This window comes from Drosophila santomea, chromosome 2L, assembly GCF_016746245.2.
Source record: "Drosophila santomea strain STO CAGO 1482 chromosome 2L, Prin_Dsan_1.1, whole genome shotgun sequence".
In the NCBI taxonomy this organism is placed as follows: Eukaryota; Metazoa; Arthropoda; class Insecta; order Diptera; family Drosophilidae; genus Drosophila; species Drosophila santomea.
The window spans coordinates 3,497,725-3,524,697 of record NC_053016.2 but is presented as its reverse complement, the minus strand read 5'-3'; the positions used below and the strand labels follow the sequence as shown (position 1 = coordinate 3,524,697).

General features: G+C 45.9%; 5 protein-coding genes across 7 annotated transcripts; 4 read left to right on the top strand and 1 right to left on the bottom strand.

Moving 5' to 3' along the window:
- The first annotated feature begins 70 nt into the window (after positions 1-70).
- On the top strand, positions 71-2,510 carry LOC120446297. Its single transcript, XM_039627205.2, has one exon. The coding sequence runs from the start codon at positions 285-287 to the stop codon at positions 2,331-2,333; it is 2,049 nt and encodes a 682-aa protein (XP_039483139.1). The 5' UTR covers positions 71-284; the 3' UTR covers positions 2,334-2,510.
- Positions 2,511-2,641: 131 nt separating this feature from the next.
- Positions 2,642-4,931, bottom strand: LOC120446318 (PAT complex subunit CCDC47). Its single transcript, XM_039627237.2, has 4 exons — positions 4,516-4,931; positions 3,490-4,038; positions 3,079-3,426; positions 2,642-3,017 (listed from the first exon to the last, which is right to left on the bottom strand). Exons 1-4 carry the CDS (start codon positions 4,807-4,809, stop codon positions 2,778-2,780), a joined length of 1,431 nt encoding a protein of 476 aa, XP_039483171.1. The 5' UTR covers positions 4,810-4,931; the 3' UTR covers positions 2,642-2,777.
- A 230-nt stretch (positions 4,932-5,161) lies between these two features.
- Positions 5,162-9,268, top strand: LOC120449001 (leucine--tRNA ligase, cytoplasmic). Of its 2 annotated transcripts, XM_039631284.1 has the most exons (6): positions 5,162-5,289; positions 5,439-6,274; positions 6,336-7,366; positions 7,421-8,661; positions 8,720-9,174; positions 9,212-9,268. In XM_039631284.1, the coding sequence occupies exons 1-5, from the start codon at positions 5,287-5,289 to the stop codon at positions 9,155-9,157; spliced, it is 3,549 nt and encodes a 1,182-aa protein (XP_039487218.1). In that variant the 5' UTR covers positions 5,162-5,286; the 3' UTR covers positions 9,158-9,174; positions 9,212-9,268. The 2 variants fall into 2 exon arrangements, with proteins under 2 accessions (XP_039487218.1, XP_039487210.1); XM_039631276.2 differs by having other exon boundaries at positions 8,720-9,268.
- A 184-nt stretch (positions 9,269-9,452) lies between these two features.
- Positions 9,453-11,229, top strand: LOC120449015 (trypsin-1). The gene is made up of 2 exons (XM_039631296.1): positions 9,453-9,939; positions 10,004-11,229. Exons 1-2 carry the CDS (start codon positions 9,662-9,664, stop codon positions 10,557-10,559), a joined length of 834 nt encoding a protein of 277 aa, XP_039487230.1. The 5' UTR covers positions 9,453-9,661; the 3' UTR covers positions 10,560-11,229.
- Positions 11,230-11,634: 405 nt separating this feature from the next.
- LOC120449314 (protein timeless) lies at positions 11,635-25,989 on the top strand. 2 transcript variants are annotated; one of them, XM_039631711.2, is made up of 17 exons: positions 11,635-11,917; positions 12,900-13,100; positions 15,158-15,348; positions 15,424-16,472; positions 16,532-17,079; positions 17,138-17,279; positions 17,379-17,384; positions 17,564-18,072; positions 18,132-18,330; positions 18,387-18,514; positions 18,928-19,081; positions 19,143-19,295; positions 19,353-19,713; positions 19,964-20,216; positions 20,299-20,400; positions 23,980-24,405; positions 25,333-25,989. In XM_039631711.2, exons 3-17 carry the CDS (start codon positions 15,252-15,254, stop codon positions 25,433-25,435), a joined length of 4,230 nt encoding a protein of 1,409 aa, XP_039487645.1. In that variant the 5' UTR covers positions 11,635-11,917; positions 12,900-13,100; positions 15,158-15,251; the 3' UTR covers positions 25,436-25,989. The 2 variants fall into 2 exon arrangements, with proteins under 2 accessions (XP_039487645.1, XP_043861961.1); XM_044006026.1 differs by having other exon boundaries at positions 11,640-11,699.
- The last annotated feature ends 984 nt before the right edge of the window (positions 25,990-26,973 follow it).

Below are 26,973 nucleotides of genomic sequence, written 5' to 3'. Positions count from 1 at the left end.
GGATCCTTCGTTCACCTCTCCCAAGTCGGAGCAGGCCATTTCAAATCTGTTGCCAACTGTCCAGGCCGAGTGTCCGTTGAACTTTCAGTTCATTTTATTCGATCACGAAGAAAACAACTGATTCGTCCGAAAACTTGTTTCGAAATTTTTCAGAGTATGTGTTAACATTTTCGCAGAACATAAGTAGCCGAAAATCGTTAGTAATTCTAGCCTAATATAAAAAAAAAAAAGAAATTTGTATTTATAAAATTTTTGGTCGAATCGGTAAGTGGATCTAAATCGCGATGGCAGAGAACACGGAATACACCGATGAGGGCGGCGAGTACGAGGACGATGAGAACCAGTACCTTGGCGAGCAGGACATGATGGAGGAGGGCCCCGACGAGGACCTCTTCTCCAAGCTGGGCGAGTCCTCCGACGATCCCGAGCAGAAGCGCATGTACATGGAGTATCTGGCGCTGATCAAGGAGATCGACTGCCAGAACAAGATCATCCAGGACATCAAGGGCAACATCATGGACATGTGCGCCAAGCCCTGCAAGACCCGCAACGAACTGAGGGAGATCAAGCGCTTGAGGATCTGCATGGAGCAGGAGAACATCAAGCTGCACACCATGATGAACAGGGCGGTGCAGTTGCAGAACTTCGGCTCCCATCGCCACTACAAGGAGCTGCCCATGACCACCACCGTGGACGAGGACAACCTGTCGCCGTATATGTGTGGCATTGGACCTTGTGCTCCAGCTGGCAGCGCCACGGATCCCTGCAGCGATGAGCCCAGCTCGTGTGCCAGTGTTTGTGGTGGCGGCGGAGGTGGAGGTCAACGGGATATGGCCGGTCAGGACGACAAACTGATCTGCGCCCTGCAAAAGGCCATGCAGAAGATGAAGGGCGCCTGTCCGGAGGACAAGAAGATGATCGAGGAGATCGCCTGCGCCATCATGAGCTGCAAAAAGCAGCCGGTCTGTGTGCCGGGTCCCTGCCCAAAGCCCTGTCCGCCACCACCCTGTCCAGGTCCTTGCCCAGGTCCTTGCCAAGGTCCGTGCCCGGAGAGCAGCAGCAGCAGCATTGCCCCGTGTCCTCCTCCCTGTCCATCCAAACGGAAGGCGCAGAAGGCTCCCTGCCCTGCCCAGCCACAGCCAGCAGCCAAGTGCGAGTCCTTGGAGAAACTGAAGCGGCGCATCCAATCCATGCAGACATCGGTGAAGAAGCTACTCCAGGAGGTAACCAATCGGGATGCGTCCGAACCCTGTGACGTCGACGACGATGACGATGAGGGAGAGGAGGACCCATGCGCCCGGCCATGTCCCCCCAGGCCACCGTGTCCCGAGGATCCCGATCCACTGGTCATCTGCGGCGGAAAGCGCAACACCAAGGCCGACAAGTACGAGAAGATGAAGGAGAACTACACCAGGCTGCTAACAGAGTTCCAGCGCAAGGACTGCCAGATGAAGGAGATGCAGAAGCGCATGAAGGGCATCTGTGGACCCTGTCCATCGAAGGGGGGCGACGGGGATGCCGATGCCGCCGAGCTGAATCTACTTCGAGCCCGGGTCAACGAGCTCAAGGAGGAGCAGCTGGAGTTCAAGTGCATCATGAAGGAGCAGTCGCAGCAGTTGGAGGACTACCGCAACAAGTACCTGCTGGCCCAGCAGAAGGTCGAGGAGCAGTGCGTCTCCCTGGAGAAGCTGAACATGAACAACAAACGCATCGAACAGCAAATCAACACGGAGGTGAAGGAGATTCGAGCCAAGTTTCAGGAGAAACTGAACGAGCTGCTGCACTTCCCCAAGCTCCTGGAGAACGAGCAGCTGAAGTTGGCCCAGGTTTGCAAGGAGAAGGACGAGATGCAGACGAAACTGGTGGTGGTCTGCAAGGAGCTGAAGGCCTGCAAGACGCAAATGGAGCAGCAGCCCAACGTCGATGTGCGACCTCAGCTGGCCCAGTGCCAAATGGAACTGACCCAGGCCAGGAATGAACTGGAGGAGCTGCTCCGACAGCGAGATCTCTTCTGCGAACAGCTCAAGTCCACCCAAGACGATCTGGATACACTGCGAACGGAGTCCGCCAAGATTATTGCCGGCACCAAGGAACGAGCCGAGTTGATCAAGTCACAGCAGCAGGAGCAGATCAATCGGCTGGAAAAGGAGTTGGCCCAGTGCCGAGCAACTGCCTCGCTGTCGGTCAACGATCGGGAGGCCGTCATCCGCGAGATGCAGGGCCAGCTGAACACACTCTCCTACAGCTTCGATGCCGCCCAGAAGCAGATCAAAACGCTGCGCAATCACATCGCATACGTGTCCAACGAAAACTGCTTCCCCGTAAAGTGCTAAATGGAGAAATATCCGGAACCATTTCGAATTCACAAAGCATATTTTGCATTAGGCGTGTCTGTGATAAGAAATGTAGCATGCGTTCAAAAACCATTCACATAGCTTGTCATTTAAATCTACTTGTTACTCAAATCGTAAATATTCCAATAAAAATAAAAATTTTCTTTCGGCAAATACTAAATATTTTTGTAACTGAGTTAACCTAATTCATTTTACACTTATCGTGCTTAGCAAAGAGATAAGCTGCTTATCTGCATTTCAACAATCTAGAGCTTTGTAAGATCCAGATTAAGTTAGCACAACTGAGGTTTCTGTTTTGGCGCTCCATAGGAAACAAATAGATATTGCTTTATTCTGGCATTTGAGAGGAACATCTACAAATGGTCGGTTTGTGTACGTTAATGAGGTGCGCTCCTTGCGGCAAATGGCACATTTGAAACAAATCTATAGGGATTTGACGGCCAGTCTCTTCATCTTGGGCGCATTCCTCTTCGCCTGGCGCTTCTGCTCCTTGGCCTCCCAACGGCGCTGCTTCTCCGGATCCTCGTCAGCCAGGATGCGCTCCTTCTCCTGCTTACGCTTATCCTCGCGTCTCTGAGCAGCAGCCTCGGCGCGGGCGGCATGGGTGCTCTTCAAGAACTCCTCCTCCACGCGCTGACGGTTCTTGTCCGACTTGGCTTTGCCCTGGAATTTTTACAACACATTAAACATATGTCGCAACTAATTAAAATATGTGTATGATTACCTCCTTGGACATGCGATAGGTCTTTAGACGCTCCATCAAATAAAAGATCAACAATAACAACGGCTTAATGGTCTCCATTTCGGCGTGCTTCGGCAAATTGAAGCCGGCGAGAAGCACGGCCTTGGTTTCGGGCTGCTTAAGGGTGCCACCCTCTTCCTGCTGGATGGGCCCACTGAACTGGTCCGAGATGTGCAGGTAATCGATATAGCTTTGGTACTTGTTAAGTGCAGTGATAATACGTGACTCGAGTATGGCGGACGTGGCCTCCGGGATTTCGGAGAGCACGCCAAAGCCGGTGGGCACATTGTAGCGATCCTCCGGCTTGCCGACTAGACTACAGAACTTGCTCTGTTTGCAAAAAAGTTTGTAATGTTAAATTAAGGCATGGTTACTTGTATTTAATCCACTTACCAGATCCGTATACTCTTTGAAGACTTTGGTAATGGTCTTTTTGCTACCAACTGCAAATACAAATGCATCCATTACACCGCGTGTGAGTTCAATTTTGATGTGGGCCTGGTCGAGCTGTGGGCGCATAAGTCCAGCCACCAAGGAGACCAGATCCTGTCGCTTGATCATCTTCAGCTCGACGAGCATGCCCTCGCAGCAGGTCCTGCCGGAGCACCAGAGAGTATAAAGACTCTCGCTCTCCTTGATCAGTCCTGGATTCTCGTTCTCCGCCTTGCCATCGTCTCCGACCAGGGCGAAGTTCTCATCCAGCAGGGCTCTGTGGGTACTGAACCAAAGCTGCGCTAAACGCGCGTTCTTGGCCTTTCCCGCAAAGAAGTTGGCGAAATAAGCCAACAACCCTGCCACCATGAGCATCTCCATCCAGTAGGAGTCCCAGTGGGTGCGGAAGTGCAGTGGGATGTTTGGTATGTTCAGTTTGGGCTCAACTTTTTGGTCGATGGGCGGATCCTTGGAGTCTCCGCCATCGTAGCCCTCGAACTCTTCCTCGTCCTGGAAATAAGTTCAAGTGGTTCGTGAATATTTCATTTCTGTTGACGTTGCTATACTTAATTTCCAATTACACCTTTGATCTTTTGGATAAAACGTGGTTCCCTGAGTTCGAAGTTCAGGTTATGAATAAATCATGTGGGTTTAGTCAAACTTTAAAAACTTCAACTGGTAACTACGTTACATAATTCAGTGGCTATCTAACATGATAGATATCTTTTACAGACTTGAAAGAAGTCTTTGTCTAGAGGAGATCTATATTAAGGTAAGCTAAAATCAACTGTCATCATGGTGAAAGTTCTTATATTATCAGTAACCCTTAAAATGTTTCATTGGAACCATAATTACCACCCTTATGACCAAGATTCTTGTGAAGAATACGAACACAAGGCCAACTCAGTGGAAGCCTAGTTACATTTCACTGGACACGTTCTTGACCAAAGTTCTTAACCCCACACTTAACCCCTTCTCGGTGTTTACCTGGAAGTGTTCGAACTCATCGTCATCCTCGACCAGGCCATCCTCTTCGTCGCTCTCCACGTTTTGTGCTTGCTTCCGAGCCTCCTTGGCAGGCGGCTCATCCCGGGACTCGCCGTGACTGGATCCTGCTCCTCCGGAGAACGAATCTGCATTCTTCGCGGCGGGCTCCGCGTAAAAGTTGCCGTCGTCAAATTCGGCAAAATCATCGCTGTCGTCTTCCTCAAAGTCGCTCTCGGACTTGGTGCTGGCGAAGCAGAGGAGCGCCAGGAGCAGGAGGGCGAATACTGGTCGCATCTTGGGGGGTTAATACGTAGGCCAATCTAGTCGGTTCACTTAAGTTATAATTTATCTAAATGTCCTAAAACTTTTCACACTAATTAAGAAAAAAAAACTAGGTTAAATGATTAGTGTGACAGTCGCGTGCAGTTTGTAAAATAAAACGCGCTAGTGAGTTTTAGTTTAAATGGAATTCAGTATTCGCAAAATAACAAACGCTTACAAAATGTTCCCCGATTGCATTAATTAACTAAAAATTAATAATATTTATAAATATAAACTAATAACATTTATAAATATAATGCACCATAAGTGTAAAGTTATGAATGTTATTAAAATAACGTGTTATTAGTCAGTATTTTGTATTAACTAATTTGCGGCTACACTGGTCACAACACGTTGCATTGCTCGAAACATATTTAGTTTTTTGCTAGTGCCACGATTTGAATAAAGAAATTGTTCTAAACAATTACAAATATCGTTAAGAACTAAACCATGGTGAGCACTTGCCGCAGAAGGCAACCCCAAGTCTATGGATGAGTCACTGCAACTGCCACGCGGAGGAGCCGGCTGATGCAATTGACCGCGGAATGACTGCATTTGAAAGGCGCACACGATGCTAATAAGTTTGTTTTCCACCTGAACAGGCCACAACCGAACGGAAGGGCACCTTTAAGGTGGAGTACCTGCAGAAGATCGAGCGGGAGGTGCAGCAGCGATGGGAGACGGAGCGGGTGCACGAGTCGGACGCACCGACGGCGCCAAAGAAGCGGCAGGCGGAGAAGTTCTTCGTGACCTTCCCGTTTCCGTACATGAACGGACGCCTCCACCTGGGTCACACCTTCTCCCTGTCGAAGGCGGAGTACTCGGTGCGGTACCATCGGCTGAAGGGACGGCGCGTCCTCTGGCCCTTCGGATTCCACTGCACCGGCATGCCCATCAAGGCGTGTGCGGATAAGCTAACCCGCGAGCTGGAGCAGTTCGGCTTTCCGCCACAGTTCCCCGAGACCGAGGAGGTGGTTCCTGCTGTCGTTGAAGCCGCATCCGAGGTGCCCAAGGACAAGTCCAAGGGAAAGAAGAGCAAAGCGGTAGCCAAAACCGGCGCTGCCAAATACCAATGGCAAATCATGAAGAGCCTCGGACTGAAGGACGAGGAAATCAAGGACTTTGCCAATGCCGAGCACTGGCTTAACTACTTCCCACCGCTGGCGGTGCAGGATCTCAGGCGCATCGGCGTGCACGTCGACTGGAGACGTACATTCATCACAACGGATGCCAATCCCTATTTTGACTCGTTCGTGCGCTGGCAGTTCAACCATCTGAAGGAGCGCGGCAAGATCATGTACGGCAAACGGTATACCATATACTCGCCCAAGGATGGGCAGCCGTGCATGGACCACGATCGCTCCTCGGGCGAGGGAGTGGGTCCCCAGGAGTACACTCTCATCAAGATGAAGGTTCTGGAGGCGCCCAAAGCTTTGAGGTATAATTGCGATTTCTTTCGGTTTTAAATTATTAATTTTTAATTGCTGATTTTATCATAGCTCCATCAAGCAGCCAATTTTCATGGTGGCCGCCACTCTGCGTCCGGAGACCATGTACGGGCAGACCAACTGCTGGCTGCATCCCGACATCAAGTACATCGCCTGGCAGTCTAGCAAAAACAACGAAGTGTGGATTAGCACGCGTAGGGCTGCCAGAAATATGACTTACCAGGGATTCACTGCCGTCGAAGGTGATGTTAAGGTGCTGGCTGAGTTAACTGGACAAGATCTGCTTGGAGTTCCCCTTTCGGCTCCTCTGACCCCGCACAAGATAGTCTACACCTTGCCCATGCTGAGTATCAAGGAGGATAAGGGAACTGGTGTGGTCACGTCAGTCCCCTCCGATTCCCCTGACGATTACGCTGCTTTGGTCGATCTTCAGAAGAAGGAGGCATTCCGCCAGAAATATGGACTGACAGATGAAATGGTGCTGCCTTACGAACCCATTCCCATTATCGAAGTGCCTACGCTGGGAAAACTGAGTGCCGTCCATGCCTATGAAACCCTTAAGATTCAGTCACAGAACGACAAGGAAAAGTTGGCTGAAGCTAAGGAAATGTGCTATCTGAAGAGTTTCTATGACGGCGTAATGTTGGTTGGTGAATTTGCCGGACGCAAGATTCAGGATGTGAAGAAGGATCTGCAGAAACGTTTGGTGGATGCCAACGAAGCGGATGTATATTACGAGCCGGAGAAGACCATTATGTCTCGTTCAGCTGACGAGTGCGTGGTAGCTCTATGTAACCAGTGGTACCTCAACTACGGCGAGCCAGTATGGCAGGCCCAGGCCATCAAGATCTTGCAGGACATGGAAACCTTCCACGAGGAGGCGCGCAACAATTTCGAAGCCTGTCTAAACTGGCTGCACGAGTACGCCTGCTCCAGAACTTACGGTCTAGGAACCAAATTGCCTTGGGACGATAAGTGGTTGATTGAATCCCTCTCGGACTCCACCATATACATGGCCTTTTATACCGTGGTGCACCTGCTGCAGGGTGGCACTTTCCGCGGCGAGAAACCAGGACCTTTTGGTATGTTAAATTGCTTCACTAATGTTTAGGATATTTACATTTACCCTTTCACAGGCATCAAACCGACCGACATGACCGACGAAATCTGGGACTATATCTTCTTCAAGGAAACTCCACTGCCCAAAAAGACAGCCATTAAACAGGAACATCTGGCAGTTCTGCGTCGCGAGTTCGAGTACTGGTACCCTATGGATCTCCGTGTCTCTGGCAAAGATCTCATCCAGAACCACTTGACATTCTGCCTGTACAATCACGCTGCCATTTGGCCCAATGATGAAAACAAGTGGCCCAAGGGAATGCGTGTTAATGGTCACCTGCTGCTGAATTCTGCCAAGATGTCCAAGTCGGACGGTAACTTCCTTACTCTGACCGAAGCTGTGGACAAATTCTCTGCCGATGGCATGCGCCTTTGTTTGGCTGATGCTGGCGATAGTGTAGAGGATGCCAATTTCGTGGAGAGCACAGCGGATGCAGGTATCCTGCGTCTATACACTTTTATTGAGTGGGTTAAAGACATGTTGGACACCAGGAGCAGCCTAAGAAAGGGCACAGATAAGACCTTCAATGATCAGGTTTTCCTGAGTGAACTCAACTTGAAAACGCAGCAAACCGATGAGAATTACCGAAAGATGTTGTTCAAGGAGGCACTGAGGAGTGGCTTTTACGAACTGCAGTTGGCCAGGGACAAGTACAGGGAGCTGTGTGGCGCACAGGGAATGCATGAAGATCTGGTACTGGAGTTCATTAGCAGACAAGCTCTTTTGGTATCCCCCATCTGCCCTCATATGGCGGAGCATGTCTGGGGACTGCTCGGTAACAAGGAGTCCATTGTTCATGCTCGGTGGCCGGAAGTGGGAGCCATCAACGAAATCGATATCCTGTGCTCGGAGTACCTCATGGAAGCCGCTCACTCGTTCCGTCTGAACCTCAAAAACATGCTGCAAGTGAAGGGCAAGGCCGGAAAAGATAAGTCTGTGAATGTGCAGACAGCGAAACCGAATCGAGGCCTCGTTTGGGTAGCTAAGACCTATCCTCCCTGGCAGTGCTGTGTCCTCGATACCATGAAGGAGTTGTTCAACAAATCGCAGGCTCTTCCGGACAACAAAGTCATTGCCGCTACACTGCAGCAGAAGGCTGAGTTAAAGAAGTTCATGAAACGAGTGATGCCCTTTGCCCAGATGATTCGCGAAAAGGTGGAGTCCGGCAAGGGTGTGGCTGCATTGGCCGTCACTTTGGAGTTCGATGAGCGTCAGGTGTTGATCAGCAACTTGGAGTACCTGAAGAACACACTAGATGTAAGTATTTTCCATTGCTTTTTGAGTTGCTCTTCAATCAACGTTGCTTCACTTTCAGCTTGATGTCTTGGAAGTTAAGTATACCGATGATCCATCGGCTCCAGAGAAAACGCGTGAGGAAGTTCGTCCCGGTTCTCCCTTCATTAGTTTTTCAGTGGCACCAAATGTGAGCGTTGAGCTGACGAACCCTATCGAGCGGTCATCGCTTTTCCAGGTGAACACTGTCATTTCCGAGGGAGACACGGTGCAATCTCTGCGAGAAAAGCTCTCCAAGATCATTGGACTTAAAACGGATGCGTCTACCCTTAAGATCTGGCGGTACGAGGATCCCGTTCTGGGACCCAGAAAAATTCCCAACTTTGAGGATTACAAAACGGGAAAGACTGTACTCGGCGATGGAAACTTCGTTCTGGATGTGGAGAACAAGAAAGTGAGCGTGGAGCAGGCTGGAAAACTGACCGAAGTGGGCAGGAATCTGATCTATGTGGTGGATTAAGTCGAACTGCATCACAAGCCCAACTAATTTATTCATAGAATGAAATTGAAATGTTGTAAAACAAATCCATGGTTATTAAAATGTACTGTGAGATGCTTGTGCCCAATTTAACTTACGATAGATAATAGTATCAAATAAATTCCTAAGTTAGCTGCTGAACCATATAAGTTAACTTATGTAGGGCCAACTGAACTTGAAACCTTTTTTAGCGACTATTTCATCAGGGGGCATTACAAGTGACCCATTTAAGCAATTGAGTGCTAACTGAAAGATAACGATTCTGACTTGATTCTGAAACATCGAAAAGGCAAAGTGACTTTTTAAATGGGAGTGTCTACAATGCCACCCCAATGTTCGGAGCACTTTGTGTGTCAGTTGGCGGATAAGCTGCACAGCGGGTCTTCTACCCACTGGGCGGCTATCACTAATCCAAGACAAGCATTCCTATATAAGGCTTTGCTCTGCCTTGGGCCATTGAATACCTTCGGTTTATGTTGAACAACCATGTTGGCTCTCCGCTTGTTTTTACTGCTGCAGTGCAGCCTGTTGGTTCTGGCAGGCGTTTGTTTAATACCGCAGCCTGTTAAAAGGCAGCGCTCGCTCGAGGATATAGTGAAGAGTCCCTGGAAGCTAACACCCCGCCTGGATGGCCGCATTGTGGGCGGCCACCGCATTAACATCACCGACGCACCACATCAGGTTTCGCTGCAGACTTCGTCCCACATTTGCGGAGGTTCCATCATATCGGAGGAGTGGATATTGACTGCCGCCCATTGCACATAGTAAGTTAACCACTCAGGGAATCTCCTCTGTAGAATATTTCAAAAATGCTTCCTCATTTCAAAGTGGTAAAACGGCAGATCGCCTGAAAATACGCCTGGGCACCAGTGAATTCGCTCGCAGTGGTGAACTGCTGCGGGTGCAGAAGATTGTCCAGCACGCGCAGTTCAACTACACCAATGTCGATTACGATTTCTCCCTGCTGCAGCTGGCACATCCCATCAAGTTTGACGAGACCAAGCGGGCTGTCAAGCTGCCCGAGTCTCAGATGAAATTCATGGACGGGGAAGCGTGCTTTGTGAGCGGTTGGGGCAACACCCAGAACCTGCTGGAGTCCCGCGAGTGGCTGCGTCAGGTGGAAGTGCCTCTGGTTAATCAGGAGCTGTGCAGTGAGAAGTACAAGCAGTATGGCGGCGTCACCGAGCGTATGATCTGTGCTGGATTTCTTGAAGGCGGCAAGGATGCGTGCCAGGGCGATTCCGGCGGTCCGATGGTCACCGAATCGGGCGAGCTGGTGGGCGTGGTCAGTTGGGGCTACGGTTGCGCAAAGCCCGATTATCCGGGTGTCTACTCAAGAGTTAGTTTCGCACGGGATTGGATCAAGGAGCACAGTGGTGTTTAGACTAGTGTATATCCTGCAGAAAAAACTTAGCTTGGAAACACATTTCTCCTTATGCGACTGTTTGCACTACAAGTATATGTATTTCGAAAGCCCGCAATAAAAAATTATCAAATGATGCCAACCAATCCGCTTGAACCATTTCATAATGCGCTGCTTGGATAGAAGGATTCGCACACGTTGCCGGCACGCAGCCCACTTTTCAAACACGCGACCCTCCAGGATATCGCACACTTCGCCGGCGCATGTCGCGTTGTTCGAAATGAGTCTACTTGGCCACGTTAAGCGGATGTGCCAGGCTGCACGAGTCCTTGGCCTCTTGGGCGGGTGTGAGCATCGCATCTAATTGTTTTGCTCTTTGCATTGGGAGGCTTATCAGCCAGCTGTCATTGTGTGCTGAGCCCCGTTCATGTGTTACATGCGGCGTATACGCAATTACTTGCATTACGTATACGTAGGGAGAAGTTTGTGTGCATCGTGAACAATTGGTTGGCGTGGCATACTTTTCCGTTGAACGGCTCCTCCATTGTTGTGTTTGCTTAGTGATAAATTAGCTTACAGAAATTAACATTAGGCGTTGCACAATTTAGATGTATGTACTTTCATAGCCTTGGCATTGGCAATGCGATCGCACAACTTACGTAGCTTTGAGTGGAAACTTTGGGCGAATCGACTGAAGTGGTCTAATCAGTGTGATGTTCTGAAATTTTTTTCGGCTCTGTCACTTTCGGTTTTTCTACATTTACTTATATTTATATATTACATTTTTTTTTTTAAGAATTAAGGAATTAATTCATAATTAAATGTATTCAATGTATCTTCGCTTAGAAACTAAAAATATAATTAGACTAAAACCCACACAAAAGCCTTACCATCTAATTAATGAAATTATTCATTATTCCTCTTATTGAATTATAAGAAATCGATCTACCTGCCTGTCATTTCAGAATTATGTTGAATAACATTTTGACGTCAAATCGCCACGGTGAGTGAGTGATTTTGTGAACTGAGAGTGCCAGTTATTTATTTCTAGCGCCTCAGGCCGAGCAAAAGTATTTTCCCAAACCTCCGTTTCCAGTCGATTTGCCACCGCGATTCGATGTCGACGTGCTGGAACTCGCGCCACCGAGAAAACCGAGAGAAGTAAATATATACGCTAGCTATAGTATACGCATTCAATGAGCGCGATGCGTATACGCCGCGTGTGCCCGCGCCTGCAACCAACTGTTGATTCCATTCCCAAAAGGATTATTCAACGGATCATCTGAGGCACTCAGAGCCGAACAATGTCACCCTGACGAAGCCTACGACCGATTCGTAAAAACGTTTAACTCTACACTGGAAAAAAAATATTCGTTTTGGTATAAATGGTTTTAGAAGCCTAAAATAAAATAAAATTAATATTTTATAATCCAAAGTATCAGTTTATAAACAAAATGTGTCATTAAATAAGTGTTATCTAATCTAAAAACCGAGTTTGAAAACATTTTTTCAAATGATATTGCAAACTGAATACATGCATTTATTGAAAGGATATTTTCAAATCAAGTTTTTAAAGTAAGCTACAATTTTTTTGAGTGCACCCAAGCGTTCTGACTATTGCTGTTGTTCCCAGAGTGTTCTCCGTATTTTCCGGCGCTGGTTATTCATGTTATCGAACATCGCCAGTGGCGGTTGGCAAATAAACGTGCGGCACGTTGTGATTACACGTGAGCCGAGTTCCCCGGCCGACCGGCTGTGGGTGCGAGCGAGACGGAGCAATGCGGCTAGAGCTTTTGGTTCGTCTCTCTCGCTCGCACAAACGCCGGCAGCGGGCACGTTGGCGCTGTGTGAGTGGGGGTTTCGTTCAGTGTGTGTATCTGTGAGATGCATTTTGTATCTGACTTCGGTGAGCTAGCCGTAACTTAGATCGCATTCAGCATTGTGCGTTCCAAGTAAGCGGTTCGTTGCGCGGTTTGAAGTTTATCTACAAAATAGAAGTCCCGAAAATAAACATCTCTAAAATAAATAAACCGGAATAAAGATACTTTGGTGTTATCAAGCAAACATATTTATAAATTCAAGTATTTATAATGTCTAAGAAAGTGGTTGAATGACTTACGGGTCTTTCTCTCAGTGTCTAGCCTAGATTGCAATCGAAAAAAGTGCAAATTAATTGTTATTGAAGTTGCATTTTACGTAAGCCGAATACGAGCTTCAACTGTATAAAGATTTTTTTCTGTGCAGTGTTATCAGCGCAAAGTGCACAAAGTGTTAAATAAAACAACAAATTTTTCTTAAGTGCTTAATTTTTTGCCAAAAAGCGGAATTTACTAAAATAAATATTCTTAAAACTACTTTCAGATATAAGCCAAAAATATTTTTGTTAGTGTATATAAAATCACTGAAACTAAAAACGATCTATTCTACAAAGAAACCCAACAAGTGCTCAAAAAAGCTCAATTGCTTAGAAAAATAAACAATCAGCCTTAATTGTTGATTGCAATAAAAACAGCTAAAACAAAAACAGAAAAATTTTCAACGACCGAGAAAAATTGGAAATTGGTAAGGAATATAAACGAATTATTTATTAAACTTAACAAAGTTTAGACCTGACCTAACACAGTTCGTTTTCAATTGACCCCTGAGAGAATTACACTTTACCAAAGCTTTTTAAAAAGCACTTTAAGCGGCGACAAATTCAAGCAATTAAAGCTTACTTGCACCGAAAGAAAACCCATTTTCACATGAAAACGAAATCGCATAATACTGGGAAAAAGACAATAACTTAAATGGGCAATTTATGCAGTACATCAACTTTCTTAGAATTCTTATGTAAACTGCACTCAGTCAACTGTCAAAAAAGGAGGCTTGGCCTTCCACGTACATAATGTCAGAAACAGGATATCCTCAGGGGATATCAAGGAATCTTCCTGAAACTGACAGATTTCATCCTGGCACAGAATTTTTACGACCCTCAGATTTATTGGCATTGCAAATTGAATTCTGAAATCTCTATTCGTGATCTATCTTTGCTTTCCGTTTCAAATGCAAATTCGCCTTCGTCTCAATGAATTTTCCCTTTGCGAAAGAATGAAAATGGTTTTCACTCGCCACGAAAAGTAGATACTCAGCTCGAAATTTCAATGCGCATATCATTTTGTAGTTCTCGCCTTGCGTTTTATGTAAGTTGGGTCTTTGATTTCATAACCAGTCAGCGGAAATGGTATTGGGGTTGCTAGGAACGTTGCACAGATACAAAGATGCTAAGATGAGCTATGATTGCAGATGCTGCAAAAATTATGCTCGACCAAAAAAATGTTGTATTAGTTTCTTTGGAAATATCTAAAAAAAATATCTAATAAATATTATTTTTTAAAATTTTTCTGTTTCTTCTGTTTGAATTAATAATTAAACTTTTAATACGCTTACTTTGTAATATTTTCTTTAGGAGCATACAATTTACTTCACCTGAAGAGGGCTTAGTCTCCGTCTCCTTAAAAAATAATTTTAATTTGATTATCATTACATTTTGACACAATTTACCACTTTAAATAACAGTAGCTTAACTAGGCAATAATTGGCTGTGCATTCTAAAATTATCTCAACTATTTTTGCCGTTTATTTTCCGGTCTTGGCCATTTAGCGTGCCATTTAACGTGTTCGCCTAAAAGAGGGCAACGAAAAACAATGCAGCTCAACTGCAGTCGCCTTTGTGGCCAAATATAGCGCCAAACATTCAAAGTCAGCAGGCTGGAAGCCGCACAAAAGCCAGAGCCCAAAGCGAATACCAGATCCTGCATCCCGATTCATGTCCTATAAATATCGCCACGGGTGGTGGCCACTCCTCCGAAGTCCGTAGTCCGGAGTCCGTAGTCCGCAGTCCGTAGTCCGCACCCAGTGGCTTTGTCCTCCAACTGTGTGGTTTACACAATCAGCCCGGATGTCTGCAAGTGAGTCACATGCGGCCACCGGGTGCCGCAGTCGCCTGTTGAGGATTTGCCTGGTTACGTGATGGCTGAAGGTTGGCCTCCCCCTTGTGGGCGTGCGGGCGCCCATCCAAACCCACTTTTTGTTCACTCTGGCCTGCAAAAAGTGTGGCTTTTTGGAACTTTCGGGGCTCGTCTGGTAGGCAGTTTCCTTGATTTGACTCACAACGGGCGGGGCAAATGGGCGACATGCTGTGCGGACACGTGTGTGTGAGGTGATGTGTCCGGATTTAATGGGAGTTGATTCGGGTTTCATCCCCGAGTTGCTGCAGTTGCAGCACATTGTATTGACTGCGCCCTTGATGGTCACATGGGCAGCGATTTTGTTTGCGAATGCAAATATTTATGGGAACCACTTGGGGTTGCGTAATGCACTGGGAGGCGATGGGCCACTGACCTTCACTTATCTTTAGTTTTCAGCTTATAGCATGCTAATTATAATATTTCAGCATATTTAAAACCTATTTTTAACTTCAAAATTCTTAAAACCATTTTAAATTACCATGTGACTATGCAATTTACATGTGTATCATAAGTCACTCGTAGTGAATAATGAATTATTCATACGTAATAAATATTACAATTTTATTATTTTATTATAAAATTTAAATAAACATTTGCATTTACTTACAGGAGTACCTCAATGTTCGCTATCGACAATGAGCAGAGTTAGGCAGCTCCACAAACACATCTGGAATAATCAGAACTTTATCAAGTGAAATCGGTTATGGACTGGTTACTAGCAACTCCGCAGTTGCACAGCGCGTTCTCCTCTTTGGGCTGCTTGGAAGGGGATACCTATGTGGTCAACCCGAATGCATTGGGTATGTTATCAACATAAGCTTCATCATCATTTAGATCTTCATAAATGTAATGCATTCTTGTTGTGCAAACCACAGCCATTCTGGAGGAGATCAACTACAAGCTCACCTATGAGGACCAGACGCTGCGCACCTTTCGTCGGGCCATTGGTTTTGGTCAGAATGTGAGATCGGATCTGATACCGCTGCTGGAGAATGCCAAGGATGATGCGGTCCTGGAGTCGGTCATCCGGATACTGGTCAACCTGACGGTGCCGGTGGAGTGTCTGTTCTCCGTGGACGTGATGTACCGCACGGATGTGGGTCGCCACACCATCTTCGAGCTGAACAAGCTGCTGTACACCAGCAAGGAAGCATTCACGGAGGCCAAGAGCACCAAGAGCGTGGTGGAGTACATGAAACACATCCTGGAATCCGATCCAAAGCTGTCGCCGCACAAATGCGATCAAATCAACAACTGTCTCCTGCTGCTGCGTAATATCCTGCACATTCCGGAGACGCATGCCCAATGCGTAATGCCCATGATGCAGTCGATGCCGCATGGCATCTCCATGCAGAACACAATTCTGTGGAACCTGTTCATCCAGAGCATCGACAAATTACTCCTGTATCTGATGACCTGTCCGCAGAGAGCCTTTTGGGGAGTGACCATGGTGCAACTGATTGCTCTGATCTACAAGGATCAGCATGTGAGCACTTTGCAAAAGCTGCTTAGCCTCTGGTTCGAAGCCTCTCTGTCGGAGAGCTCTGAGGATAACGAGAGTAATACCTCGCCACCCAAGCAGGGCAGTGGCGACTCCAGTCCCATGCTCACCTCCGATCCCACCTCCGATTCCTCGGACAATGGCAGCAATGGCCGCGGCATGGGCGGTGGCATGCGGGAGGGAACGGCGGCCACATTGCAGGAGGTGAGCCGCAAGGGTCAGGAGTACCAGAACGCCATGGCCAGAGTGCCAGCCGATAAGGCCGATGGCTCCGAGGAGGCCAGCGATGTGACGGGGAACGACAGCGAACAGCCAGGATCTCCGGAGCAATCGCAGCCCACCGGCGAGTCCATGGATGATGGCGATTACGAGGACCAGAGGCGCAGCCAGCTAAACGAGAACGGAGAAAGGGATAAAGATGAGGTGGGTACTTTGAATAAAGACCAGAGCCATTGAAATATACAAATATTCGACACTTTCAGGATGAAGTGGAGGAAGAGGAGTACCTACAATTGGCCCCACCGTCGGAGCCACTAAACTTAACCCAACAACCAGCTGACAAGGTCACCAACACTACCACCCCCACGTCCAGTCCACCGCAGGGCTGCCTGGGAAATGAGCCCTTCAAGCCGCCACCTCCTCTGCCAGTCAGAGCCTCCACCTCGGCACAGGCCCAAATGCAGGAGTTCAACGACTCGTCCTACGCGTCCCACGTGACTGCGGTTAAGTTGGGCCAAAAGTCGCCCCATGCCGGCCAACTGCAGCTGACCAAGGGCAAGTGCTGTCCCCAGAAACGGGAGTGCCCCTCCTCGCAGTCGGAGCTATCGGATTGCGGCTATGGCACCCAGGTGGAAAATCAGGAATCCATTTCCACCTCCAGCAACGATGACGATGGGCCGCAGGGCAAGCCGCAGCACCAAAAGCCGCCGTGCAACACGAAACCACGGAATAAACCACGTACGATTATGTCGCCAATGGACAAAAAGGAGCTGCGACGCAAAAAATTGGTCAAGCGCAGCAAAAGCAGCCTGTAAGTTACATCTTTAAAAGTGGTTTAAAACTGTATTTATGATATGCTTATTCTACAGCATCAACATGAAGGGTCTGGTGCAGCACACGCCCACCGATGATGACATATCCAATCTCCTGAAGGAGTTCACCGTGGACTTTCTACTCAAGGGCTACAGCTATCTGGTGGAGGAGCTGCACATGCAACTGCTTTCCAATGCGGTACGTTTATAGATTGCTACAGAAAATGTTATAAATACTACAATTGTCTTATTTCGATTTTCCTAATAACAAATGTAAACACACTTTAACTTGAGACAGAACAAGGTGAAATTCATAAGAAACTTTTAGATCCTTATTTTCAAACAATAAGCTGCTTGTGCAATATTAATGTTTGATGAGTTTATCAAGCTTAAAGTAGATTAGTACACCTTCCTATTATTACTTTATTTTTGCTATTATACATTATCCCAAGACTAAAGAGCATTTTTCTGATTTCCCCACAGAAGGTGCCCATTGATACGTCGCACTTCTTCTGGCTGGTCACCTACTTCCTGAAGTTTGCCGCCCAACTGGAGCTGGACATGGAGCACATTGACACCATACTCACCTACGATGTCTTGAGCTACTTGACCTATGAGGGCGTGTCCCTCTGTGAGCAACTGGAACTGAATGCCCGACAGGAGGGCAGTGATCTGAAGCCCTATCTGAGGCGGATGCACCTGGTGGTGACGGCCATCAGGGAGTTCCTCCAGGCCATCGACACGTACAGCAAAGTGACCCACTTGAACGAGGACGACAAAGCCCATTTGAGGCAGCTGCAGCTGCAGATTAGCGAAATGTCCGATCTGCGGTGCCTTTTTGTGCTGCTGCTGAGGCGCTTCAATCCCAGCATCCATTCCAAGCAGTATCTGCAGGATCTGGTGGTCACCAATCACATTCTCCTGCTCATTCTGGACAGCTCCGCCAAACTTGGTGGCGGTCAATCCATTCGCCTGTCGGAGCACATTACCCAGTATGATATATCTTTATAACTTATTCTTTTCGAAATGTATTAATGCATTCATGTTACAGGTTTGCCACACTGGAGGTGATGCACTACTATGGCATCCTGTTGGAGGACTTTAACAACAACGGAGAGTTTGTCAATGACTGCATCTTCACCATGATGCATCACATAGGTGGCGATCTGGGCCAGATTGGGGTACTCTTTCAACCAATTATTTTGAAAACGTATTCAAGAATTTGGGAAGCGGACTATGAACTGTGCGATGTAAGTTGTTATACAGATGCACTATTCTGCTTTCATGAAACAACATATTTTTACAGGACTGGTCTGATCTCATCGAGTATGTGATTCACAAGTTCATGAATACTCCTCCGAAGTCGCCACTCACCATTCCCACAACTTCCTTGACGGAAATGACGAAAACACACAACCAGGAGCATACCGTTTGGTAAGGATTTCAGAAGTTTCCCCTTAAGCAACATATTTAATAAGGGAATAAGCAATATGTTGAAATATTAAAGAGAAATCTAGGATCTAAGATACAACTAGCCTAAGCAATAAACATAACATTTTAAAAACTTGTGTACCATTAGAGCAAGGTGTCTAGCGTTTTCTTTTAGTCATATTTAGTTGTCTTAATCATAATTTTATCTTTGATTGTCTTACCAGTGATTATTAAAGTGTCATTTATAAATTTTTAGGGAACCAAGTATTTATGAGATTCTTAAAAAGCTTTTCCTACGAAAGTGCTTACTGACCACTACTATATAAGGTTCAATTGAAAGTTTTAAAAGGCTAACGAATAATACGCATTTAGTTATTAAATTTGTCCATATTATTAATCATAAAAATATTCTATAGCTCTTGGTCTCAGGAGGAAATGGACACCCTGTATTGGTATTATGTGCAGAGCAAGAAGAACAATGATGTTGTGGGCAAGATAGTGAAGCTCTTTACCAATAACGGCAACAAGCTGAAAACCCGGATTTCCATTATCCAACAACTTTTGCAACAGGTGAGGATATAGTGAAGATGTTCCAAGTGAATTCCCTTAATTGTTTGCCTTTTCCTCGTAGGATATTATAACCCTGTTGGAGTACGATGATCTGATGAAGTTCGAGGATGCGGAGTATCAGAGAACCTTGCTGACCACTCCCACTTCCGGCACCACAGAGTCTGGAATCGAGATTAAGGAGTGCGCCTACGGCAAACCCTCAGATGATGTGCAGGTGGGTGTTGCTTGATATGATTACCAGAGTTTAAATAAAAATTTCCCAATTTTACAGATCCTGCTTGACCTGATCATCAAGGAGAACAAAGCGCAGCACCTGCTGTGGCTGCAGAGGATCCTCATCGAGTGCTGCTTCGTCAAGCTGAACCTGCGTAGTGGTCTCAAGGCGTCGGAGGGCGAGCACATCATGGAGCCGGTGGCCTACCACTGCATCTGCAAACAGAAGTCCATTCCGGTGGTGCAGTGGAACAACGAGCAATCCACCACGATGCTGTATCAGCCGTTTGTATTGCTACTCCACAAGTTGGGCATCCAGCTGCCGGCGGATGCGGGCTCGATCTTTGCCAGAATTCCGGACTACTGGACGCCGGAGACCATGTATGGGTTGGCCAAGAAGCTGGGACCGCTGGACAAACGTGAGTTAAAGTCAACCACACTGAACAACAACCCATTTGTCATGTCACTAAGGTGATGTATATACCGTTATCAACAATTTTTACTCTCTCTCTGTGTGTGAAATTTTGATCATGGGAATCTCGCCCGTAACCGAATCCAAATCCAAATCCGTGCCGTGCTTCCATCCATTCCCATTCTCATTGTGTGTCCGTCGGTGTATCTCGATATGCTGTGTGCCTCTCTCCTTCTCCTCCTTCTGGGCTCTTATAGTCAACCTCAAGTTCGATGCCAGCGAGCTGGAGGATGCGACGACGACGAGTCCGTCGCGTTACCATCACACCGGACCACGCAACTCCCTCAGCTCGGTGAGCAGCCTGGACGTGGATCTCGGCGAGCCCGAGGAGCTGGCCCTCATACCCGAGGTGGACGCGGCCGTGGAGAGGGCCCATGCCATGGCATCCACGCCATCGCCCAGCGAGATCTTCGCGGTGCCCAAGACGAAGCACTGCAACTCGATCATCAGGTGGGCATTGAATACTTCTGATAGGTTCTTTCTCCTGACCTTCCCATTGCTAATTTCCACTTATCTCATCGCTGTTCCACAGGTATACACCCGATCCCACGCCTCCAGTGCCCAACTGGCTGCAGTTGGTCATGCGCAGCAAATGCAATCAGCGCACAGGTCCGGCGGGTGATCCCAGCGATTGGTAAGTGCACTTTGTCCACATGCATACCCATATCCACATTCATATTCATATTCACATCCACATTCATATTCACATCCATATGCAGAGCCAAGTGGTGCGACCTAGCCCAACCTGAGCGAAGACAATGCCGAAAATCTTCAGATTTATGGCACACGGCAGCCGTTAAGGCTCTCCAAACAGCGAACATATTGTTAACACGACGCTGAGCTCTCTCTCTCTCTCTCTCTCTCTCTTGGCCAACTGAAATCAGCCAACTTGGAGCTTTGGGCCGCGATTTATGAACTTTGCGGCCCCTGGTGCATTTACTTTCCTGTGTTGACAGTCGTTGTAGCCAGTTGCGCACTAAATGTCAGCTCCGTTTTGGCCATTGTGTCTGTCGGCCAGTCTCCCTGCCTTCCACTTAGAACTGACTGCACTGGAGTTTTAGTGTAGATTTCGTAAACTATAGGTTTACAAAAAGAATTAAAATTAGCATTTTAAGCTCATTTATCCAGGTGACTTAAAGGTTGCAGTAAGTAAGAAGGTAGTTCTTTCAATGGGCATCTCTTTTGGAATGTATTAGTAGAGATTTCTGGCTAACTTAGTCTAGAATTTAAAGGCAAGACTTATGTAGATATAGCAATTTAGTATGAAGTAGCAGACATGTTTTTCTCAGTGCAGCTTGGACCACCGCTCGACAATCTATCTAGATGCATTTAGAGTGTGTTTCTCATCCGCTTTGGCCATGTGTGTCCGTATTACTCGTACTTTTGGACCGACTCCAGCTCCAACTCCGACTCCATCTCCGTCTCCATCTCCGTCTCCATCTCCGTCTCCTTCAAGACCCCACACGATCAGATGGAGCTCACCCGCTGGTGGAGCTAGCTGCTCCTGCGATTTTCCGATTCCGATTGCGACGGCTGCTGCTCATGTTGAACAGCGTTTTGCATTTGGGTTTATGACTTTTTGTATGCCATTTTGTTGTTACACCGAAACTCTTAGATTCGCGATAAATAGGCGGGCTGGCCGATTACAGGATAACGCAAAGCATATTGGGTCTGCCGTATACAAACACGCTTGGGAATGAGTTCGCAAAAGGGTGGGGCTGCGTTTAATTTGGGCGTTCGAACGATTTTGTTTGATTGATATCTGGCAATTAAAAACTGCGAGTTCCAAATTAAACAGTAATAATATATTGAATTCATGAGTGAGCCGAGGTTTTACGCGCTTTGATGTTTTTAAAAGCATTTATTTTGTAGAATATCAAATTTCCGAAATCTGATCAAGATTATATTTACATAACTTCATAAGCTTAATTATTAATTGAATATTGGAAGAAAAAAAAATTGTTGGTGCTGAGCAAGATTCAAATTGATTGTTTGTTTTCAGTTTGAAAAGGTTCAAGTAAACAAACATGTAAGATTCCAGATTTGTAGAATTTTTTAAACATAGTATTTGTTGTTTGATACCCAAACTTTCCACACCTTGAGTTTTTTCTTAAGAATCATTTACACCTTCGCCACCAGCGAACACACAGCTATCCGGCGATCAATGCTATCCGTGAAATACATGGGCCTGACCTCTGTCAGCGAACCCAGCAGCAGCAAAAACCCAGCAGCAACATGAGCAGCAGCAGCAGCAACAGCAGCAGCAGCAACAGCAGCAGCAGCAACAACTGCAGCAGCAACAACTGCAGCAGCAACAGCAGCAGCAGCAACATCAAGAGCAACACGAAATGAAGTCATCGCGATTAGCACGCGCAGCTGACACAGAGCCTATGAATGTCGGGGCAGTTGTATCTGATAGATACACGTAGAGTGGAGGACAGTGGCTACACTCGCACCCTGCCTGCATAAATTGACTTTGCGTCTGTGTCGCATAAATAAACCAGATAATCGCGGCAGCTGCTTGAAGTCAATCAATTCATTAGGCTTATAGGGCGAAATCAAAGCGTTTACACCGAATTAACTTTAATAAGCCGCCTGAATAATTGGCCATTGTTCTGGGTAATTAGAAATCAGAGCTTCGAACTTCGAGACTATGGAGACCACCATTAATCACACCGCGAGATCTTGACATTTAGCCAGGTCTTACAATCATCCAACAACTGGCGTTGCATCCTTAAAAGAAACTGTCGTCGACCCCATGAGAACCTTTCAGTGAAACTGAACCAGTTTTTGGACCGAAATTTGCATATTTTTTGTCCGCTATCTGCGTTTTGCTCTTTGAAGGCATGTGATATTTTTATTTATACCTTGCTGATATTTTATTTATTGTTTGCTGCACAAACGCGGTGGTTCCTCTGCCTTTGTCAAACGAGTTTTTTTTTCGTTACAGTACGTTACTGTTTTTCGATGTATTTGCCTTTTGCGTGGAAAGTAAAAGTCAAATGTTACGCGATCTTTGGCCCCCTGGGGCATCCCCCCCCAACTGAAAAGGCAGTGCGTGAGTGCCAGAGTGCAACCAAACAAGTTCTTTTTTCAGTCTGGACACTATAATAAACTATATATAAAAAGCTAGCTAGGTTGCTGACTCAGTAGTAGTCTCATTAAGGATAAAGTTATCTACTGTGTTTCCAAGCTAAAATACTGTTTAAAAAACTGTTGTTGCTAGCAGAAGCGTTTAAGTATCTTACAGATACTTTAAGTGATTGCATAACTGTGTAAGAGCTTAGCCAAATTAACACTAGATGCAGACACGCTTTTTGGCCGCTTTTATTGTGTGTTTTTTTTGTTGCCCGTGGGCGTTGACAAAAGGCAATTTTCCAAAGTAATTTACTCTGACGCCTGGCGAAAATTGAATTTGACATTTTTCTCATTTTTTTGCTGCTATTTGCCCGAAGTCAGTGGTTTAGCCCACTAGGATTGGCCAGCCCACTAGGAAGCCCAAGTCAAGAGCTCGAGTTGCAGCTTGAGTTGCACTTTTCAAGTGGCCCGTGGGCTGTGTTTTTTTCAACTTTACAATCTGTCAGGAACAACAGCAACACCAAGTGAACAGCAGCAACATCGGGCAGAAGACTACTAACCATATATATATATATACTCGTTTGATTTCCCAGCTTCAATTGGCGACCTTCTTGGATTTCGAATTCATGTTGGGTTTGGCCTGGGTTTTAATATTTTTCTTTCCTCTTTGCTTCCACATTTTGTTAACATTTTGCATTATTATTGGCAATGCACTTTGTTGCTGCTGCAGAGCAATAAGCGCAACATGCAGCCAAAACATGGACACCTATTGCTCGCCGGTGGACTGGCGTTGCCACCACATCAATCAGGCCCATAAATCATTTTAATTATTAAATAAACAAGTTGCGGGAATAAAGAACTACTGCAGCCGTGGAGTCTGTTGAGTCATTGTATGCAGAAACTGCTGCTACAACCATCAAGTGTGAGAATATATGGGCTTGGGTAGCAAAGGGTTAATTGAGCAGCGATCTGTAAGGTTTTTTTGAAAGGAAAGGTATAGGTAACAAAAAGGTACAAATTGGGAGATTGCCAATTTGATGCATTTCATTAATAGCTTGATAATCAACACTTACTGTACCTCAGTCCACCCATTCATTATACTAACCTCATTGTTTGATTCCATCTTCTGTTACAGCGTGGGCTCCTCGTCGACAACCGTGGAGGATGAGGGATTGGGCAAGTCCATCAGTGCAGCCACTTCGCAGGCGGCGAGCACCTCCATGAGCACGGTGAATCCCACCACAACTTTGAGCCTGAACATGCTGAACACCTTCATGGGCAGCCAAAACGAGAACAGCAGCAGTTCCGGCTGCGGTGGCACCGTGTCCTCCCTGTCCATGGTGGCTCTGATGAGCACTGGCGCGACGGGCGGAGGCGGTGGCGGTGGTGGTGGTGGCGGTGGTGTTGTCACCTCCGGACTGGACATGGATGCGGATGCCACCATGAAGACCTCGTTCGAGCGGCTGGAGGGCAACGGATCGCACTTCTCGCGGGCCAACAACCTGGACCAGGAGTACAGTGCCATGGTGGCATCTGTGTACGAGAGGGAGAAGGAACTAAAGTGAGTGCGATTGAGTCCTGGAATTCCAGCTCAAAGGATGACTATTTAACGAATCGCACTTTTATTTGTTTCAAGGAAAATATTTTTAAAGATTTAATTTTAATATGCCTCCCTTTAGTTTGACAGAATTCTTCAATGCAATATTTTCTTACTCGCCTTATATAGCCTTTTTCTAAAATATTTTCAATAGTTTAGATGCTATACACTATAGTACACTGAAAATATTGTTTGAACAGATTTCTTGTATAGCAATTTTCCCTGAAACATGTCTCCCCTTTACCAAATACTTATTATAAACCTCAATAATTGTTCAACTTACTTCTGAAAGCCAATTGGCACAGGGTCTTCAAGCATATGTTAAGATAAATAATTGTTATACATTAAGGATGGTTAAATGTGCCACCAAAGCATTTCATTCGCTTATTTTGTGACCCGAAAACCCCTAAAGTGATTTTCCCATTGCGTTTACTCAGAAACTGGCAAACAGATATACATTGGCTATCAATGGAAGAGATAAAAAGAAAATCGAAACCGATGGAGGCGAGGCGAGGCTGTAGTCAATCCCCAGCCAAGATATCGACCTGGCTAATTGACAATTAGACAGATTGCGCAAATGGCAGCCCGTCATTCTGTCATTCTGTCAATATGTCGGCCAAAAAGAGGTGGAAAGCTGGAGAATGCCGGGCATTGCTGAACAGTGTCTCACATAAATTTATGGCAAGCAATTATTCAATTTCAGCCATTTGCGGCTGGCAAACATTTTCCTAGTTTGTATGCGATTTCAATGCCTCTTTTTTGGCCACCAAATTGTTCTTGGCCATTTTTTTTGATTTTTTTATTTTTTGTTTGTTTGTGGTTTTTGTTAGGCGAGTAATCTTTTGTGTGTGCTGTGCTCATGTTTCGTCTTTTGGCTCACGATCATTGCAGCAGCGACAATGTCTCTTTGGCCTCGGACCTGACCAGAATGTATGTGAGCGATGAGGACGATCGACTCGAGCGAACCGAGTTCCGGGTGCCCCACTATCACTGAGGATCCATATCCAATCCCAATCCCAATTCGATCGGATATCCGAGTTTTGAGTGAGGCCCACCAGCTGGAAATTACTGTACTGTACCTTAATCAATCAAATCAAGTAACATTTTAATTGTAATCATAACCCCCCGGCACAAGGATTGTACATTTTATGACCTCTAAATGCAAAAGTTTACCTGATTAATTAGCTTTGCATAACGTAAATTACGCGTTTAACAAAAAAAGTCGAAGCAGAAAGTAAAGAAAAGTGCATTATTTGGTGTAATGAGTGTGAGGCTCTGCAGACTGTATGCCTAACCTAGCCCATTAGATACTTAATGTTTAAGTTAACCTTAGTTTCCAATCGTATTCGGTATACTTACCACATACACACACACACAAACACACACATGTAAATGGGCAGTTCCTGGTTGAAATAGTGCAAATATACACAGATAAATCTATTTACACGATTAAGAAAGAAGAGCGGCCGGTGTCCAAAATCCATCTGTATGTATATCCTTAGTCATAAGTTATGCTTAGCAGTAATAAAGCTTTCCCTGTAGCCAAAAGCCACAAATCTCCGTCTCTGACTGGGTGCAAATCCAAATGTGAATAATGTGCAGCAAATTGGCGGAGCCGCATAATAAACGAGCGGTGGGCACCGCGAATTAAGGTCATCTGGCCAATCCGTGGGTCAGGGGGTCAGTGGATCGGGGGAGGAACCAATCTGGGGAGACTCCACGCACGGTAGTCGATAGAACTGAGAAAAAACATAAAAAAACAACTGCGACAAAGAAATATTGAAAAAAGTGCACTGAACAAATATTACTAGAAAAAGAAGAAAACATTTCTATTATATGACTCGCAATCTAAAGTTATGCTCTTCATTTCAAACTAGTAAATTCCATTTCTGCAAACACCACAGTCTAATGATTTATAATTAATCAAGTTAGCTGACAAATACTTATAGTCACAGTGTATTAAATAAAACTTAGGCGACTTGGTTCCAGTCACATATGGGGACTTGGTCTGGCCCATACATAAATGGCAAAACATGGCTAAAACAATTACCAAAATGCGGCGGGCACAACAATCGGCCATCGTAGCATAAGCATACTACTCGTACAAGAAATAATAATAATAATTGTGGCCAATTGCTGCTTAGTTGGCTAGTTAATTGCAACATGGCCAAGACGACAGTCCCCGCTCGGCCAACTCTCGATGGCCACGAGTTCTTGACTCGACTTCACTTGGCTAGAATGGCGAGTGGCTTTTGGGTGGTAAGTGATTCACTGTGGTTGCAGACCACTTCGGAAATGGCTTAATAAAAGTTCCGTTTTGGCTACGTTTATTTCCTCGTTTTATTGCTGGCCAAAATGCGCATATTATTTAATTTATTCACGGACAACATTGGAGCTTAATAATATACTTAAGGCATAATGAATGATCATGATTTATACTATGTTTATTTGTAGTTAAACCAAATTTGTTTCGTAATTTAATGAACTCTTTTGTAGGGGCAGAAAATATATCTAACCACAACAATAAAATTT

What these genes read in the sequence shown, in the direction of transcription:
- LOC120446297 (XM_039627205.2), top strand. Translation starts at nt 285, where the DNA reads ATGGCAGAGAACACGGAATACACCGATGAGGGCGGCGAGTACGAGGAC.
- LOC120446318 (XM_039627237.2), bottom strand. Translation starts at nt 4,809, where the DNA reads ATGCGACCAGTATTCGCCCTCCTGCTCCTGGCGCTCCTCTGCTTCGCC. An exon ending in TCAAAGAGTATACGGATCTG is followed by an intron (nt 3,427 to 3,489) that starts GTAAGTGGATTA and finishes TTTTGCAAACAG; the next exon opens with AGCAAGTTCTGTAGTCTAGT. An exon ending in CCTATCGCATGTCCAAGGAG is followed by an intron (nt 3,018 to 3,078) that starts GTAATCATACAC and finishes TAAAAATTCCAG; the next exon opens with GGCAAAGCCAAGTCGGACAA.
- LOC120449001 (XM_039631284.1), top strand. An exon ending in GAGGCGCCCAAAGCTTTGAG is followed by an intron (nt 6,275 to 6,335) that starts GTATAATTGCGA and finishes ATTTTATCATAG; the next exon opens with CTCCATCAAGCAGCCAATTT. An exon ending in ACCTGAAGAACACACTAGAT is followed by an intron (nt 8,662 to 8,719) that starts GTAAGTATTTTC and finishes CTTCACTTTCAG; the next exon opens with CTTGATGTCTTGGAAGTTAA.
- LOC120449015 (XM_039631296.1), top strand. Translation starts at nt 9,662, where the DNA reads ATGTTGGCTCTCCGCTTGTTTTTACTGCTGCAGTGCAGCCTGTTGGTT. An exon ending in ACTGCCGCCCATTGCACATA is followed by an intron (nt 9,940 to 10,003) that starts GTAAGTTAACCA and finishes CTCATTTCAAAG; the next exon opens with TGGTAAAACGGCAGATCGCC.
- LOC120449314 (XM_039631711.2), top strand. Translation starts at nt 15,252, where the DNA reads ATGGACTGGTTACTAGCAACTCCGCAGTTGCACAGCGCGTTCTCCTCT. An exon ending in CTGTCGGAGCACATTACCCA is followed by an intron (nt 18,073 to 18,131) that starts GTATGATATATC and finishes TTCATGTTACAG; the next exon opens with GTTTGCCACACTGGAGGTGA. An exon ending in AACCAGGAGCATACCGTTTG is followed by an intron (nt 18,515 to 18,927) that starts GTAAGGATTTCA and finishes AATATTCTATAG; the next exon opens with CTCTTGGTCTCAGGAGGAAA.